Source organism: Cynara cardunculus, unplaced genomic scaffold (assembly GCF_001531365.2).
Source record: "Cynara cardunculus var. scolymus isolate 2C unplaced genomic scaffold, CcrdV1 Un_Scaffold_6400, whole genome shotgun sequence".
Taxonomy (NCBI): Eukaryota; Viridiplantae; Streptophyta; class Magnoliopsida; order Asterales; family Asteraceae; genus Cynara; species Cynara cardunculus.
In genome coordinates this window covers 12,601-26,049 of record NW_020202944.1, presented here as the reverse complement: position 1 = coordinate 26,049, position 13,449 = coordinate 12,601, and the positions used below count along the sequence as shown (strand labels likewise).

The 13,449-nt window shown below is 34.2% G+C and overlaps 2 protein-coding genes across 2 annotated transcripts; both read right to left on the bottom strand.

The window, feature by feature from the left end:
• Positions 1 to 3,603: 3,603 nt before the first annotated feature.
• On the bottom strand, positions 3,604 to 4,209 carry LOC112504657 (dehydration-responsive element-binding protein 1A-like). Its single transcript, XM_025108605.1, has one exon. The coding sequence runs from the start codon at positions 4,207 to 4,209 to the stop codon at positions 3,604 to 3,606; it is 606 nt and encodes a 201-aa protein (XP_024964373.1).
• Positions 4,210 to 9,950: 5,741 nt separating this feature from the next.
• On the bottom strand, positions 9,951 to 10,782 carry LOC112504659 (dehydration-responsive element-binding protein 1D-like). The gene has a single exon (XM_025108608.1). The coding sequence runs from the start codon at positions 10,684 to 10,686 to the stop codon at positions 10,102 to 10,104; it is 585 nt and encodes a 194-aa protein (XP_024964376.1). The 5' UTR covers positions 10,687 to 10,782; the 3' UTR covers positions 9,951 to 10,101.
• Between the last annotated feature and the right edge of the window lie 2,667 nt (positions 10,783 to 13,449).

Here is a 13,449-nt window from a genome sequence, read left to right as displayed (position 1 = left end):
ACCCTGAACTTAGTGTTTGGCTCTCTTACCTCACAAACCCACTTTCCGGTATTCCTCCGTCTGACTCCCCGGTAAACCGGGTGTCTGGTCTCCTTGAACTTCTTCCTTCCGGCTCTTTTCTTGGGATTATGTTCAGCAAGCATCACCTGTTCTTGTTCTACGTAACAGTCACCACCGGCTGTGCTGCTTTTGCTATCAGAGTTAGTATCTTCCATTGACAGTCCAGCTGGAAATTGAAAAGAGTTCATATATAGTAAATCTGTTTGTTGGTATTTTCCAGTTTAAGGTTCGAGTTGGAGGTTGTGTTTGTTTGTATTATGGGAACGTGGTGGTATGTATATATAGTGATATATGTGAGTGTGTAGAGGGGTTAAGTTGTAGGGAAGGAAAGGAGGCAGCTGGATTTAGGGGGTGGAGTAAGCAAGAGTAAGCCGAGTAAGAAGTGGGTCCACTTGGATTGCCACGCGTGATCCAATAATGTGACGTGGATCATATTTTCCAAATATTTTTTTTAACTCTTTCCAACAAATTAATTAAATTTCAAAGTACTACAAATTTAATTATTTAAATTTCAAAACATTAAGTTGTTAGTAATAAACAAATTAGTAATTGCCCACTCAATTGGATGGATACCTCTAATGCAACCATTTTGAAGAAATAGTAGCTAGGCATCGGATATCCTCCTTTTAACGTTACTTTAACATAATGGTTTTCATTTACCAACCCGATTGCAATAGAACTATGTTTAGTCTAATGTGTAGGTGTAGACCGAAGCGATAAGTATGTGGAGCCTCCTGTGCTGTTCAAAACATGTAGGGTGCGTTTAGTATGCAGACTATATGGGACGAGACGAGACAAAAAAAAAATAGTCTCATGTTTGACATGTCATGGACAAAAAATACATGGGACAAGATGATACTATTTTTAAATTTCATGGGACAACCTCCTTCATCATCCTCTTTTCCACATCGGCTTCTTCCACATCGATATGATTTCTCCCTCTCGTACAATTTTGTTTTGCAATTGGTATGATTTTGTTTTGCGTTTCTTCCACATCAGTACGATTTTGTTTTCCAAATCGTACACAGGCAACATCTTGTTTATTCCTCTTTTGGTTGTGAATGTTGGTGCATTCCTTGCCCACAACACAATCACAAAACAAAAACAAAAGCACAACAGGCAGCATCTTCAACAGCATAAAGACTTCCATTGTGTTTTGAAGAAATATGAACACTTGGATAGCTTATATAAGAAATCACCAGACCCTATTATTGAATATTAGACCTCCGATTGTTTAGAGCCTGCGTATGATTCTGTTTTGTTCTACATATAGGTATCTCCAAAAGGGAGCATATCATTGTGATATTCATCTCCATTAAAAAGATAAACTTACCATTCTCAATTCATTGTCAACGATTTGGCATACTACCTAAGGTTCACCGGAGTTCTTTAATAAGAGTGCTTTACATCAAAAATGTACTAGAGTTGTAATGGTTTATAATTCCATAATGGGTCATTGTTTGTTGAAAGATGTATCTTGGGTCATTGTTTATTGAAAAATGCATATAAAAAATGTATCTTAGGTCATTGTTTTAACTATGTTTGTTACTTTGTTTTGTGCTATTTGTAGAGATGGACCGGAATCACTTGCTTGTGCTCGTTAACGTATGGAATAATTACATTCAAATGCTCATTTATTTGTTTTCCCTTACACTCTGGTTAATTGAATTGGAGAATAAAAATAGTGAAAGAGAAACTTTAGGTCAAAGAACTTTCACTAGACTTCAAATTAGATCAACCGAAATACAACGTATTACACAAGAAAGTGACGTAAATTGTATAAATGAGTTGCGAATGGATAGAAATGYTTTTGCAGTTTTGTGTGATTTGCTTAAAACTCGTGGTGGATTAAAAGATGATGGTAATATGACAATCGAGGAGCAAGTTGCTATATTTATGTGGTCTTGGAATGTTAAAAAAATGTGGGTTGAATAACATGTCAAAATGGGTAATATTTAAGTGCGATTGCCGGGTGGGCTCGTCAACCCCCTTTTGTCATTTTTTGGATTTATATTTAATGTATAAAACTTGATTATAAAAACTATGTAATTAAAATATATTTTGGTTGATTTGTTGCCATTTTACAATCATTATATGATATAAAATAACATTAAACAACATTTAAGGGTAATATGGTCTTTTTAACAGTTTTGTCATGTTCTGTCCTAGTCGTACCAAACTTGGGACAGACAATTAGTCATGTCCCGTCCCGTCCTGTCCCGTCCCGTTCTGTCATGTCCTATCCAGTCTGCGTAATGAACACTACCGTATTATCCGGTCATACCTCGAAGCAGCTAGTACAGCCATCTCAGCCATAATCCACCAATAATCACTTGGTGCAAATGTGTTTCCGTAAAACCAACTCAACGATGCTTCAACTTGGGCCCAACTATAAGAGTTAAACATCACTTCATATTTTGTTTTATATATATATATATATATATGCAAGTCTTCTAGTAATTCACGCCAAATATTAGGCCAGACATAAAATGAAGATGAAATATCATAACCAATAAGGCATATAGACATGATAATTTTTTTGCAATATATATAATGTTTTAAACCTTATATACGATGATTCACTTTCATTAATCATAAAAGCAAATGCGATGCAAAATGTCATATTCACCGATGTTACACCCACAATCTCACCAAGAGGCATCTCATACTTATTCGTTTTATACGTCGCATCTATCAACACTACATGGGGAAAGCACGCCATAGATCCAAAGATATTGGACGAGCGAAGAATAAATCTTCCAATTTCATTCGTCAAACTATTGACTCGAGTATGATAAAAGTAATTTTCTCAAACTAAAAATGACATAAGGATCTGCATCTGAGTTCTACCAGATTTCTCTGTACTTCGAGATTTATTGCGAGCATTGTAAATGGTTCTAATATGGAGGCATTATCCGAATTTTGATTCTTTAGGGTGGATAAGATGTCTCGTGGTTTGACATGATTCATTCATATATCATCCACTAACTGAGCTTCATTTGCAGACAATCGGGTTGCATATGAATGACCTCCTAGATCGAATGTTGGTACATGATTATGTGTCTTGCATTGCCCCTTTATTGTCCAACACCAATCCAAATGGACAATTCATTTTCCTACTTCCAGTATGTCTACTTGATATTTTATCGCTTTTGTACATGTTATTGCCATCACATTAAAAAAAAAAAACCTTTTCATCACTCCACTCGGTTTATTGGATCGTTTAATCACTATAAGGTAACCAAGAGAGCGTCCTTTGTTTTGAACCCAATCAACTAATTTCTCACGGGATGAGAAAATCTTAAATATTTAAATTAACAAAATATCAATACATAAAAACAAATAAATAAATAAATAAATAATGTGTAGAGATGTAGGTATGTGGATGAATGAGGTGATTAGAAAGAATGTTTGATTATGTTGGTATACATTTTTAAAAAATTCAAATGTAATACAGACTCATACCCCATGCTTAATCAAGCCATGAACATATGAATACAATAAATTAGCAATTCTTGATTTATGAATATTACTAGTCTGAACCTAAAAGCTCCATAAAGACMCGTCAATTCCACAGTCGHCGTCATCCATTGAGTTACCGTATCCCAACGTATTCGGTGGCGTTACCATCAGTCCCTCTGCCATRCTGGCAAAGAATTCCGGCAATCCAAACATCATCTCTTCATCATTGTATAACGAAATTTCCGGCAACTCTTTCCTTTCCTCCATCTCCGCCGCATCCTCTCTCGGCCGGAACGCCTCTGCTGCCTCAGCCGCCGCCTTCTGTATATCTTTTATATTTCTGGACTCCGGGATCGGAAGCCGCCACACTGAGTCCGCAAAATTCAAACATGCAGAACGGCCCCTCATGGCCAAAACCGCCACGTCATGTGCCCTGGCTGCCATTTCAGCCGTGGGATGCGTCCCCAGCCACACCCTGAACTTAGTGTTTGGCTCTCTKACCTCACAAACCCACTTTCCGGTATTCCTCCGTCTGACTCCCCGGTAAACCGGGTGTCTGGTCTCCTTAAACTTCTTCCTTCCGGCTCTTTTCTTGGGATTATGTTCGGCAAGCATCACCTGTTCTTGTTCTACGTAACAGTCACCACCGGCTGTGCTGCTTTTGCTATCAGAATGAGTATCCTCCATTGACAGTCCAGCTGGAAGTTGAAAAGAGTTCATATATAGTAAATATGTTTGTTGGTATTATCCAGTTTAAGGTTTGAGTTTGAGGTTGTGTTTGTTTTTAGTATGGCAACGTGGTGGTATGTATATATAGTGATATTTGTGAGTGTGAAGAGGGGTTAAGTTGTAGGGAAGGGAAGGGAAGGAGGCAGCTGGGTTTAGGGGGTGGAGTAAGTAAGAGTAAGCCGACAGCCGAGTAAGAAGTGGGTCCCTTTGGATCGCCACGCGTGATCCCAATAATCTGACGTGGATCATATTATCCAAATATTTTTTGAACTCTTTCCAACAAATTAATTAAGTTGCACGTAATGATAAACTACAAAACCAACATGCACCATAGCTTGGCTTGCAAGGTTATGCCATTAATTAACACACTGCATTTGATTTGCAGCATTTAGTTTAAACTTAATTAAGATGCTAATTACGGTTTTTATGTTATCTTATAAAGCTTATAACTTATAATTAAGGAATCTATGTTATCTTATAAAACATATAAACATATAATATATTGAGTATTGCTGATTTATATACAAATTCTAAGAATGTCTTAATTGTTAGTTAACATGTACAACTTAGGTTTGCATTGTATTTTCTTCGTTTATGCTTCCAATGCACTTTTTGCACTATCCATTCCAACATTAATTACTATTTAAAAACCTCTTTATATATCTTCAGGTACTAATTACTTAATTATTATTAATTACTTTTTGTTTTTCTTATTTTATTTACTTGTAATCATTGTTTAATGATTTTTATATTTTATATATTCTCTAAATAAGTATTATTATGGTGGGGTTCATTCAAGAAAGAACCGACTAGTTTGTAGTAATCGTGAGATCCAATCTCAACCACAAATCAATAGATAAATTAGAAAACTTATAATTTTGAAAATTTTGAATTAAAATTTTAATGCAATGACATTTTAGATATTTTATCTCCTCTATTCTCCCTTCTCTCTCCGTCCCCCCTCCTTCTAGCGTTACTTTAACATAATGGTTTCCATTTACAAACGTAACTGCAATAGGAGAATGTTTAGTCCAATGTGTAGGTATAGACCGAAGCGGTAAGTATGTGGAGCCTCCCATGCTGTATAAAACATGTAGTATCCGGTCATACCTTGAAGCAGCTAGTACAACCATCACTTGGTGCAAATGAGTCTTCGTAAAATCTAAGACCTAACCCGCGGAAAATCCAGGGTTTTGGGTGTCCTGTTTTAGCGAGTCTCGGGGTCGGGTATTTGGCATAATTTTGGGTCAGGTTGGGGAGGGTTTTTCAAGTTGGGTGAGGTTTGCTCACCCCTACTTTTATCGTATTACTTCCAAAACAGTCCAAGATAAAGACACCAATGGCTAGAGGTGGCCAGAAATGGTCCCCGACCGGACCGGGTCCAAATTGGTCCCAATTAAATAGTGATCCTATAAATGGTCACGGTCTCGATACAAATACGAAGGTTCGGTTAAGGTGTATGAGGCCCAGTTATGAGAACAAGTCTTGGGCCGGGCCTAAATCGGTCCCACTTAAAAAAAATTAGATTGATTTTTAACGTATAAAAATATTTTTTTGAAGAATTTGGTCAATCAAATACACTAACGAATACATTTTTATTATAATTTGGTCAATAAAATACACTAAAAGCACATTTTGGTTTTCAATCAAATATATATACTATATTATAAAGCATTTGACAAAAACTCTTAAAAACTATTTTTTATGCACGAAGTACTGTACATTGATGCATATTACTTAAAATTTCAGATTACAAGTAAATTATGCACAAGTACAMCTTATTAAAGCTCCATGTTTGAATTCGTGTAACTAACTGCGGATAAACATAATCAAATAGAGGATAAACATCTCATTTTAAAATATAAAAAATCTAAAATATAATTAGGATAATTATCGAGTTCTAACAAAATAATTAATTATTATCTTTATAAGAAAATTATATTATTAAACCAAATATAAATTACTTCATTATTGAACCTAAATTATATTATAAATAAAAAAATTGAATTAAAAATTACACAAAAAATAAGGAAATTTAAATAGTTAATTTGATACTGATATCGATATATTTTTGTCAAAATTTTATGATATTTTCAAATTTATATTTTATTAAAAATAAAAATATCATCGTTTTCTCAAAATCACATAAGACCATATTATAACATCAACTGAGATAAAGAATAAAATGAAATATTAAAATCAAGATGTATCTCGTTGCATTGCACGAGTACCCTTCTAGGACTTAAAAATACATTTTAAGATAAATTTAAAAATATACTTAAAATTACATTAAAAAATAAATGTATAAATAAATATTTAATAAAAAATCGGGCTGATCCCAGACCAAACCGGACCGGGCTTTATTTGCTGTGGAATATCGTAACCGATTAAGGACCACCAGTACCAAACCGATCCCAATTGATCTCGGGCCAGGTCGGTACCAAGTCGGTTCGACTTTCCAGATTGGGCGGGGTACATGATGATGATCACCAATAATGGCCCATGTATGCGCAATAGCATCACACCATCTTTGAGTTTGTATGACACTTTCTATTGCCCCATCCCACATTTAAATCAATAAAGAGCTAATTGGGTAATGACAAAGCCCAAAGAATTTAGATGCCCATGGCCCACTATCCCACTAAATAACTAATGCCAATTTCCGATGTAACGGGCTGTTCATTTAAAATTGTGGATAAGTGTTGATCCGGATAAAATGTCTGACTATAATAAGAGATCTGAATATGATAGGTGATGACTGAGAATTCTTGTTTACCAAATATTTTTGTATTAAGGCGCTGACTAAATAAAAATGACCATTATGCCCCTCCGTCCAGAGTATGTGTTGAGCATAAATGTTTTATAGTTAGTTTTAAATATTAATTATAAAACTTCATAATTCCATTTTTTTTTTAAATTCAAAACAGATTGGGCATAAATTGATGTGACATTTACTTGGATTATTAAATAAATTATCGAAAAGAATTGAATTTACTAATTACGACAGGTCATCTATTAAAACTCTAAATAAAGAAGCATATGGATTATATATATGGTAGTCAAATAAGAGGTGGTAAGAAGTTAGTAAACGGGTTCTAAGTTTCAAAGTACACACATGATGTATAATTTTTGAAGGTAGAATTTAAAATGGGTGTAGCAATGCCATAAAACTTAATATAGAAGAACGCCGAAAAAAAAAACTAATGAAATCATTGCCTAAAGAATAGTTGAAACAAACTCCTTGGATTATCTGAAATCTGAATACAAAAAGATTGAAGATCTGGAAAAAAAAAATACATGGTGGTTGTTTGACAGTTGTTGAATGGTTGTTGAAAAGTACACAGAAATAATATGACGAAAAACAAATTTCTTTACACCATACCGTGCATTCTCTCGAATCGCGGTAATTCCATGTCAAGTGTAGATGGATTTTGCATTGGTTCTCAAAAGAAGTCGCAAATTTTCTTTTCTTATAGCTAGATCTTTGGACGATCACAATTTGTCATTCTTAAAGAACTCACACAAACCCAAATGGAAAAACCGTATAAAATCGTGGCAAAACATATTCAAGGGGTGTATGAATATCACCTTAGCGAATTCACGGATTAATCGCTGTGAGACACTCATTTTGTGGGTTATCCGCGATCACGAAGAAGATGTTGAAGTCAGGGCCGATCCTAAGATTTTTGATGTCCTGTGCGAAAATAATAAAAAAAATGCCCCTAGCCCTATTTTTTTATGCCAAAGAAACATGCGATTTTTTAAGGAGTTTGGAACCTATTCAAGCTAAGTGTCTCATCCCCATGTTGTTTTTTTGTTAATTATATTAAAAAAATACAAGGGGAACGTAAAAACCAAAACCCCGAATACAAAATATAGAATGATAAAATGATAAATCTTGGATTAAGATTATGCTTCATTCTTTTCCAGTTTTTCCTTTTCCGAATTGAAAGTAGCAAACTAGAAACTTTATTTCAATATATATATGGGACTTAAAAGACAAGGAAAACTATAATTAATTTTTAATTAAAATAGTAAATTACATTCAAATTAATGTCATAGTAAGAAAAAAGTAAAAATCAAAAGTTACATGTCTAACGACTAAAGGCAAAGGGTATCTATTAGCAGCTTAATAAGTTTAATGGAATTAACAACTTATTCGCTCAACTATGCATGAATGTTTTGTAGTGGCTTAATGGTATAGAAAGTGACTTATCCAGTAAGCTTCTAGAGGGAGCTTTATATACAAAGCCAAGTTTTTTTTTTAAACATGTCCATTCCAACTAAAAAAAAGCTTCTTACGTCTATGGAAAAACTCTCCCAAACAAAAAAAATTCCGACTTATACAAACATATTAACCCATACAGACAAATTTATCCATAGGGAACTTGATAAAATAGCAATCAAATGGCCCCTAAATCTAATGCGGTAATGCCAAACCTTAAACTAAACAAAAGTCAAAAGAACAATAATAAACTGTAAAATTTATAATCTATGTTACTTGGCTTGCAAAGAACAAGTGCCTAATAATTAAGACAATATCACAGTATGTTGTTAATATTGTGTGCAGTGTGCCCTAGCTTTATTGATACAGTAATGTGCTCATGTGCATTGAAATTTCCATTCTCGGATATTTCAATATGCAAAAAGGAAGACTCATTATCAAAATGAGAAAAGCCCATTCGCCTTAGCATAGCAGGTTAGTAACCCATACGACCTAATGACCCAACTTTATAATAATCAGTTAGAAATTTAGATTTTTTTTTTGTAAAAAGATCTAAAGATTCATAAATCATAATATGATTCATACAACAACTCGGTAAGTTCAATCAACAGTAGTTCAATCAACAGTAAAAATCAGTCATTCGAGATTTCCATCTTTGATTTATTGAATCTAATTTTATGACCGTTAATCAGCTGGAAAGAGAACTTCATGCCTTGAAAATTGAAATATTTGAACTTTAAAAAACAATAGAAATTAGATTGAGTTGTTGGAATGATGGCATTAACCGGTTCACGATGTGCATTCAGTTTCATCACTACTAGTCATTGGGCCTGTTTTTATAGTTAAAGTTCAGTTGTTCAATTCTCATATTATTAAATCCAAACTAATAATAGATGACAACTTGATGCCCCTTTAGGCATTGATGCCCTGTACGACTGCACAGGTTGCACGTGACCAGGGCCGGGCCTGGTTGAAGTAGGGGGAGTGGCCAAGAGGGTAACAAATTAGAGCTATCTTGGTGGCTTCTGGTTGGACTTCTACAACTTTGCATAAAGGTATGTTTACTAAATTAGGTAGAGACATCCAAGCACGATTTCCACTTGTCTACGGCCCAATAATAAGAGATATTCTTGGGCTGAATGTTATTAAGTTAAGAGATGTTCTAGGGCTGAATGTTTTTAAGGCAATGGGTTATCGGGCTTATATCTCAAAAGTTTAAGTTTTACTGTTAGTCATATATATTTAACAAGGATGGTTCCTGATTGGTTTGAACTTGGCTTCAAAGGTCAAAAGTAACAGAAGGTTCCAAGTTCAAATTCAATAACTAATAAAAATCCTCTTGTGGCTACGGAGGTTCAAATGCGGTGACTCCAGGCTATTTACAAAGCAGGTGGTCGTTCTGAGATTAGTCGACTCACATAGCGGGTTGGATACTAAGGTTAATATAAAAAAAACTTGTAGTCGGTTTAGAAAAAGGAAAAAACTGCTAGCCACGTTTTTATGTAGAAACCTTAAAGAAGACAAAAAAAACCACTTGATTCATTGTTGTGGGAATTTATGTATATGTGGGAAATGGCGTTTCCTCTAATATCCTATAACCAATTTTATACAACCATAGATGATGTTCAGAAGCTCCACAACGACATCTCACCACCATACTCTGCTTCTTCTCCACCACCGTATGGTAGTGGTGGTGGTGGCGGTGGCAACATTAATCCCTCCGCCATATTCACCAGTAATCCCGGCATCCCAAACTCCTCCTCTTCGTCCATATACACCACCCTAGTACTTTCCTCATCAACTGGCCGGAACTCCTCTGCCCCCTGCACTGCCGCCTTCCGAATGTCGTTCGGATCCATTGACGCCGGAGTCGGAAGCCTCCATGAAGAGTCTGCAAAGTTCAAACACGCGGACTTCCCTCTCAAAGCCAACGCCGCCACGTCATGAGCTCTGGCTGCCATCTCCGCCGTGGGAAACGTCCCCAGCCATATCCTCGACTGCTTATACGGCTCTCTCACCTCACAAACCCACTTCCCGGAGCTCCTCTGTCTCACTCCCCGGTACACCGGATGCCTCGTCTCCTGAAACTTCTTCCTTCCGGCACGTTTCTTTGGATGACTAGATGCCAGCATCACTTCTTCCGACGACTCTCCACCCTCCATCGAACTAGACCCATCTACAAACTGATCATAATAATTGTTCATCTCCATTAAATTTGAAAACTAAACTTAACTGGGATCTGGAATCTGAATCTGAATTTGAATTTGAAAGTGAAAGCGAAGTTATATATGTTGGTGAGTGATGTTGGTTCCAAGTGGCAGATACATACATATATATATATATATATACACACACACATGTTTATATGTGTGTTTTGGGAGTGTGAGGGGATGCGCTATAAACACGGAGTCCGGTTAGAGTATGAGTGAGCAGACTGAAAGGGAAAGAAGGTATCTGATTAAATTAAAATTAGAAAAACAAAAATGGATAACGTTTTAAGCAACAGCTGTTTCAAAAACGGGGCCTACTTTCTTTGATTGGTATAACACGTGTGAGTTGTGTGTTGCCTGAATATCACCTTTTTATTTATTTACTTTATATTTAATAATCATGTCTCTTGTACGTTTATTTATATGAAACATTTGGATCCCTAATTCCTTTCTAGAAAATGTAAGACCATCTTTATGAATGTCCACATCATTTCCTTCAAAAACATATCAACATCTACATATACGTGTACGTATACATATACATGTATGTATACATATACATATACACATGGCTTACACCAAAATATACATCGATGTTAATGTTTTGTTTTATTATGTATCTATCCATGTTTTAATACGATTTTTATATGGTTTTAAGAAATTGATAATATGTTAGATTTTTTTAAGTAATTAAGTGATCTGTTAGAACTTAATAATTATACTAATTATATGTTACATTTTTTTTAAATAATATGCATTAATAAACAGTATTTTATACATAAAAATAATTTTTTAATAGTTTTTATCAGATGTTTTATAATATATAAATATATATAAAGTGGAAAACATCGAAAATATAAGCAAACTTTGCGAAAGAAATTACACTTGCACAAAAAACTTAAGCATTTCATTTATTTCATTATTAATAATATTATTTCTTAGGGGTGAACATAGGCCGGTACCCGTCTTTTTTTACAGGAACTAGAACCGGCGGTTCTTGAGATATTGGAACCGGAACCGGAACCGGTTGAAGCGGTTCTTGAATTTTTGGAACCGGAACCGGAACCGCCGGGACCGGTTCCAGTTCCGGTTACCCGCTTCCTAAAATATTAAAATTTTGTTATTTAGAAATAAAAATAAAATATTGCCAAAACACTAAATTAAAGAAACAAGAATACAAATTATACGGAGTAATGGTTACAAATATTGTTTTAATGATTACAAACCATAATAGACTAATAGAAAATGTTCAAAATTTAATGATTATATAATATAATTATAAATGTTCAAAACTTAACGATTACATATTACGAACTGTAGTTTAGTAGAACTAGAAAGTAGATGAAGAATGAAGATGATCGCGTCATTTGAAGATGTAACCTAATATAAATTTGGTATTGAAAAAAATTAATTATTTTTTTATTGAAAAACAACCGTCGGTTCCGGGTACCCGGCGGGTAACGGTTCCCAAAAACTGAGAACCGGAACCGTTCTCAATCGGTTCCGTATTTTAGGAACCGGAACCACTCATATCGGTTCCAGTTCCGGAACAGGCGGTTCCAAGGCGGTTCTGGTTCCGCAAATGGGTACCCGATTCTGCTGCTCACCCCTATTATTTCTGATGCATCTTTCATAATAACAAAATCGGGTTTATAGTACACTTCCGATTTCTAAGTGTTCTGATAGATCTCTTTATAAGGCTTAGTAATAAGTTTATATAACGTTTTTTGACGTCGTAATAAGTATTTTAGGATATTTTTAAAATAAAATGTCTCATTAGCAACTTTATAGGATACTATTTGAAAATTTGTTCTATAAAAAATTGAGTTTATAGGACACTTTTGAAGTTGCTAATGCGACACTTTGTATTAAAAATGTTCTAAGAAAATTGCTAAGACGTCCAAAAACGTCATATAAACTTATTATAACACATTTACATATGACGCTTTATATTTTAATCCTATAAATTAATAACTATAAAGTAGTTTATTAAGACACTTAAAAATTGAAGGTGTCATATAAATCCAATTTTATTGTAGTGTTTTAATTATATTCATATTTTGGTTAATAATATATAAATTGTTGGGGATTTGAAAAGCTAGTGTTGACTGTTGACCCTGATGTGGGAAATGAATTTGGCACCAAAAGTTATGAATAAGATTTGAGCAGGAAAAAGACGGCAATGTGAACGTAATAAAATATTACTTATGGATTTGACTCATACAAATGGTAGACTGGTAGAGTGAAGAAGGTGTGGGAGTATATATATATATATATATTCTCATTCTTTTCAATAATTTTAATTTATTGTTTTATTTCTAAAATTAAATTTCACTTTTGGTCCCTAAAATTTAATGATATCTTTAAAAATGAAGCATATATTTTAATAAGTGAAAAAGTATGTTCTTTAGGTTTGGATTTTGTTTTGAAATAAGACCTGGTCATTAACTTTGGCTATTTAGGCTGGACTTGAAAGTTGCATTGATTTGAATTTGGGAATAACTCCTACAGAAATTTAGGAAAAAAAATGTTGGAATCTTGAAAGATGGTAGTTGCTTCTTCACTCTTCGATTAGGTTTGACAAACTAGCTGGTGGTTGATAAATCATGTTTGATAAAAACTAACTGATGAAAAAATATATAAGATGACCAAAAACGGGATCTTAAAAAATAATCAATTATATTATTTCAAAACTCAATTGAAACAAATCTCTAATAAGATAAGATATTAACTAATATAACAAGATGGTAAGAAAATTAAAAA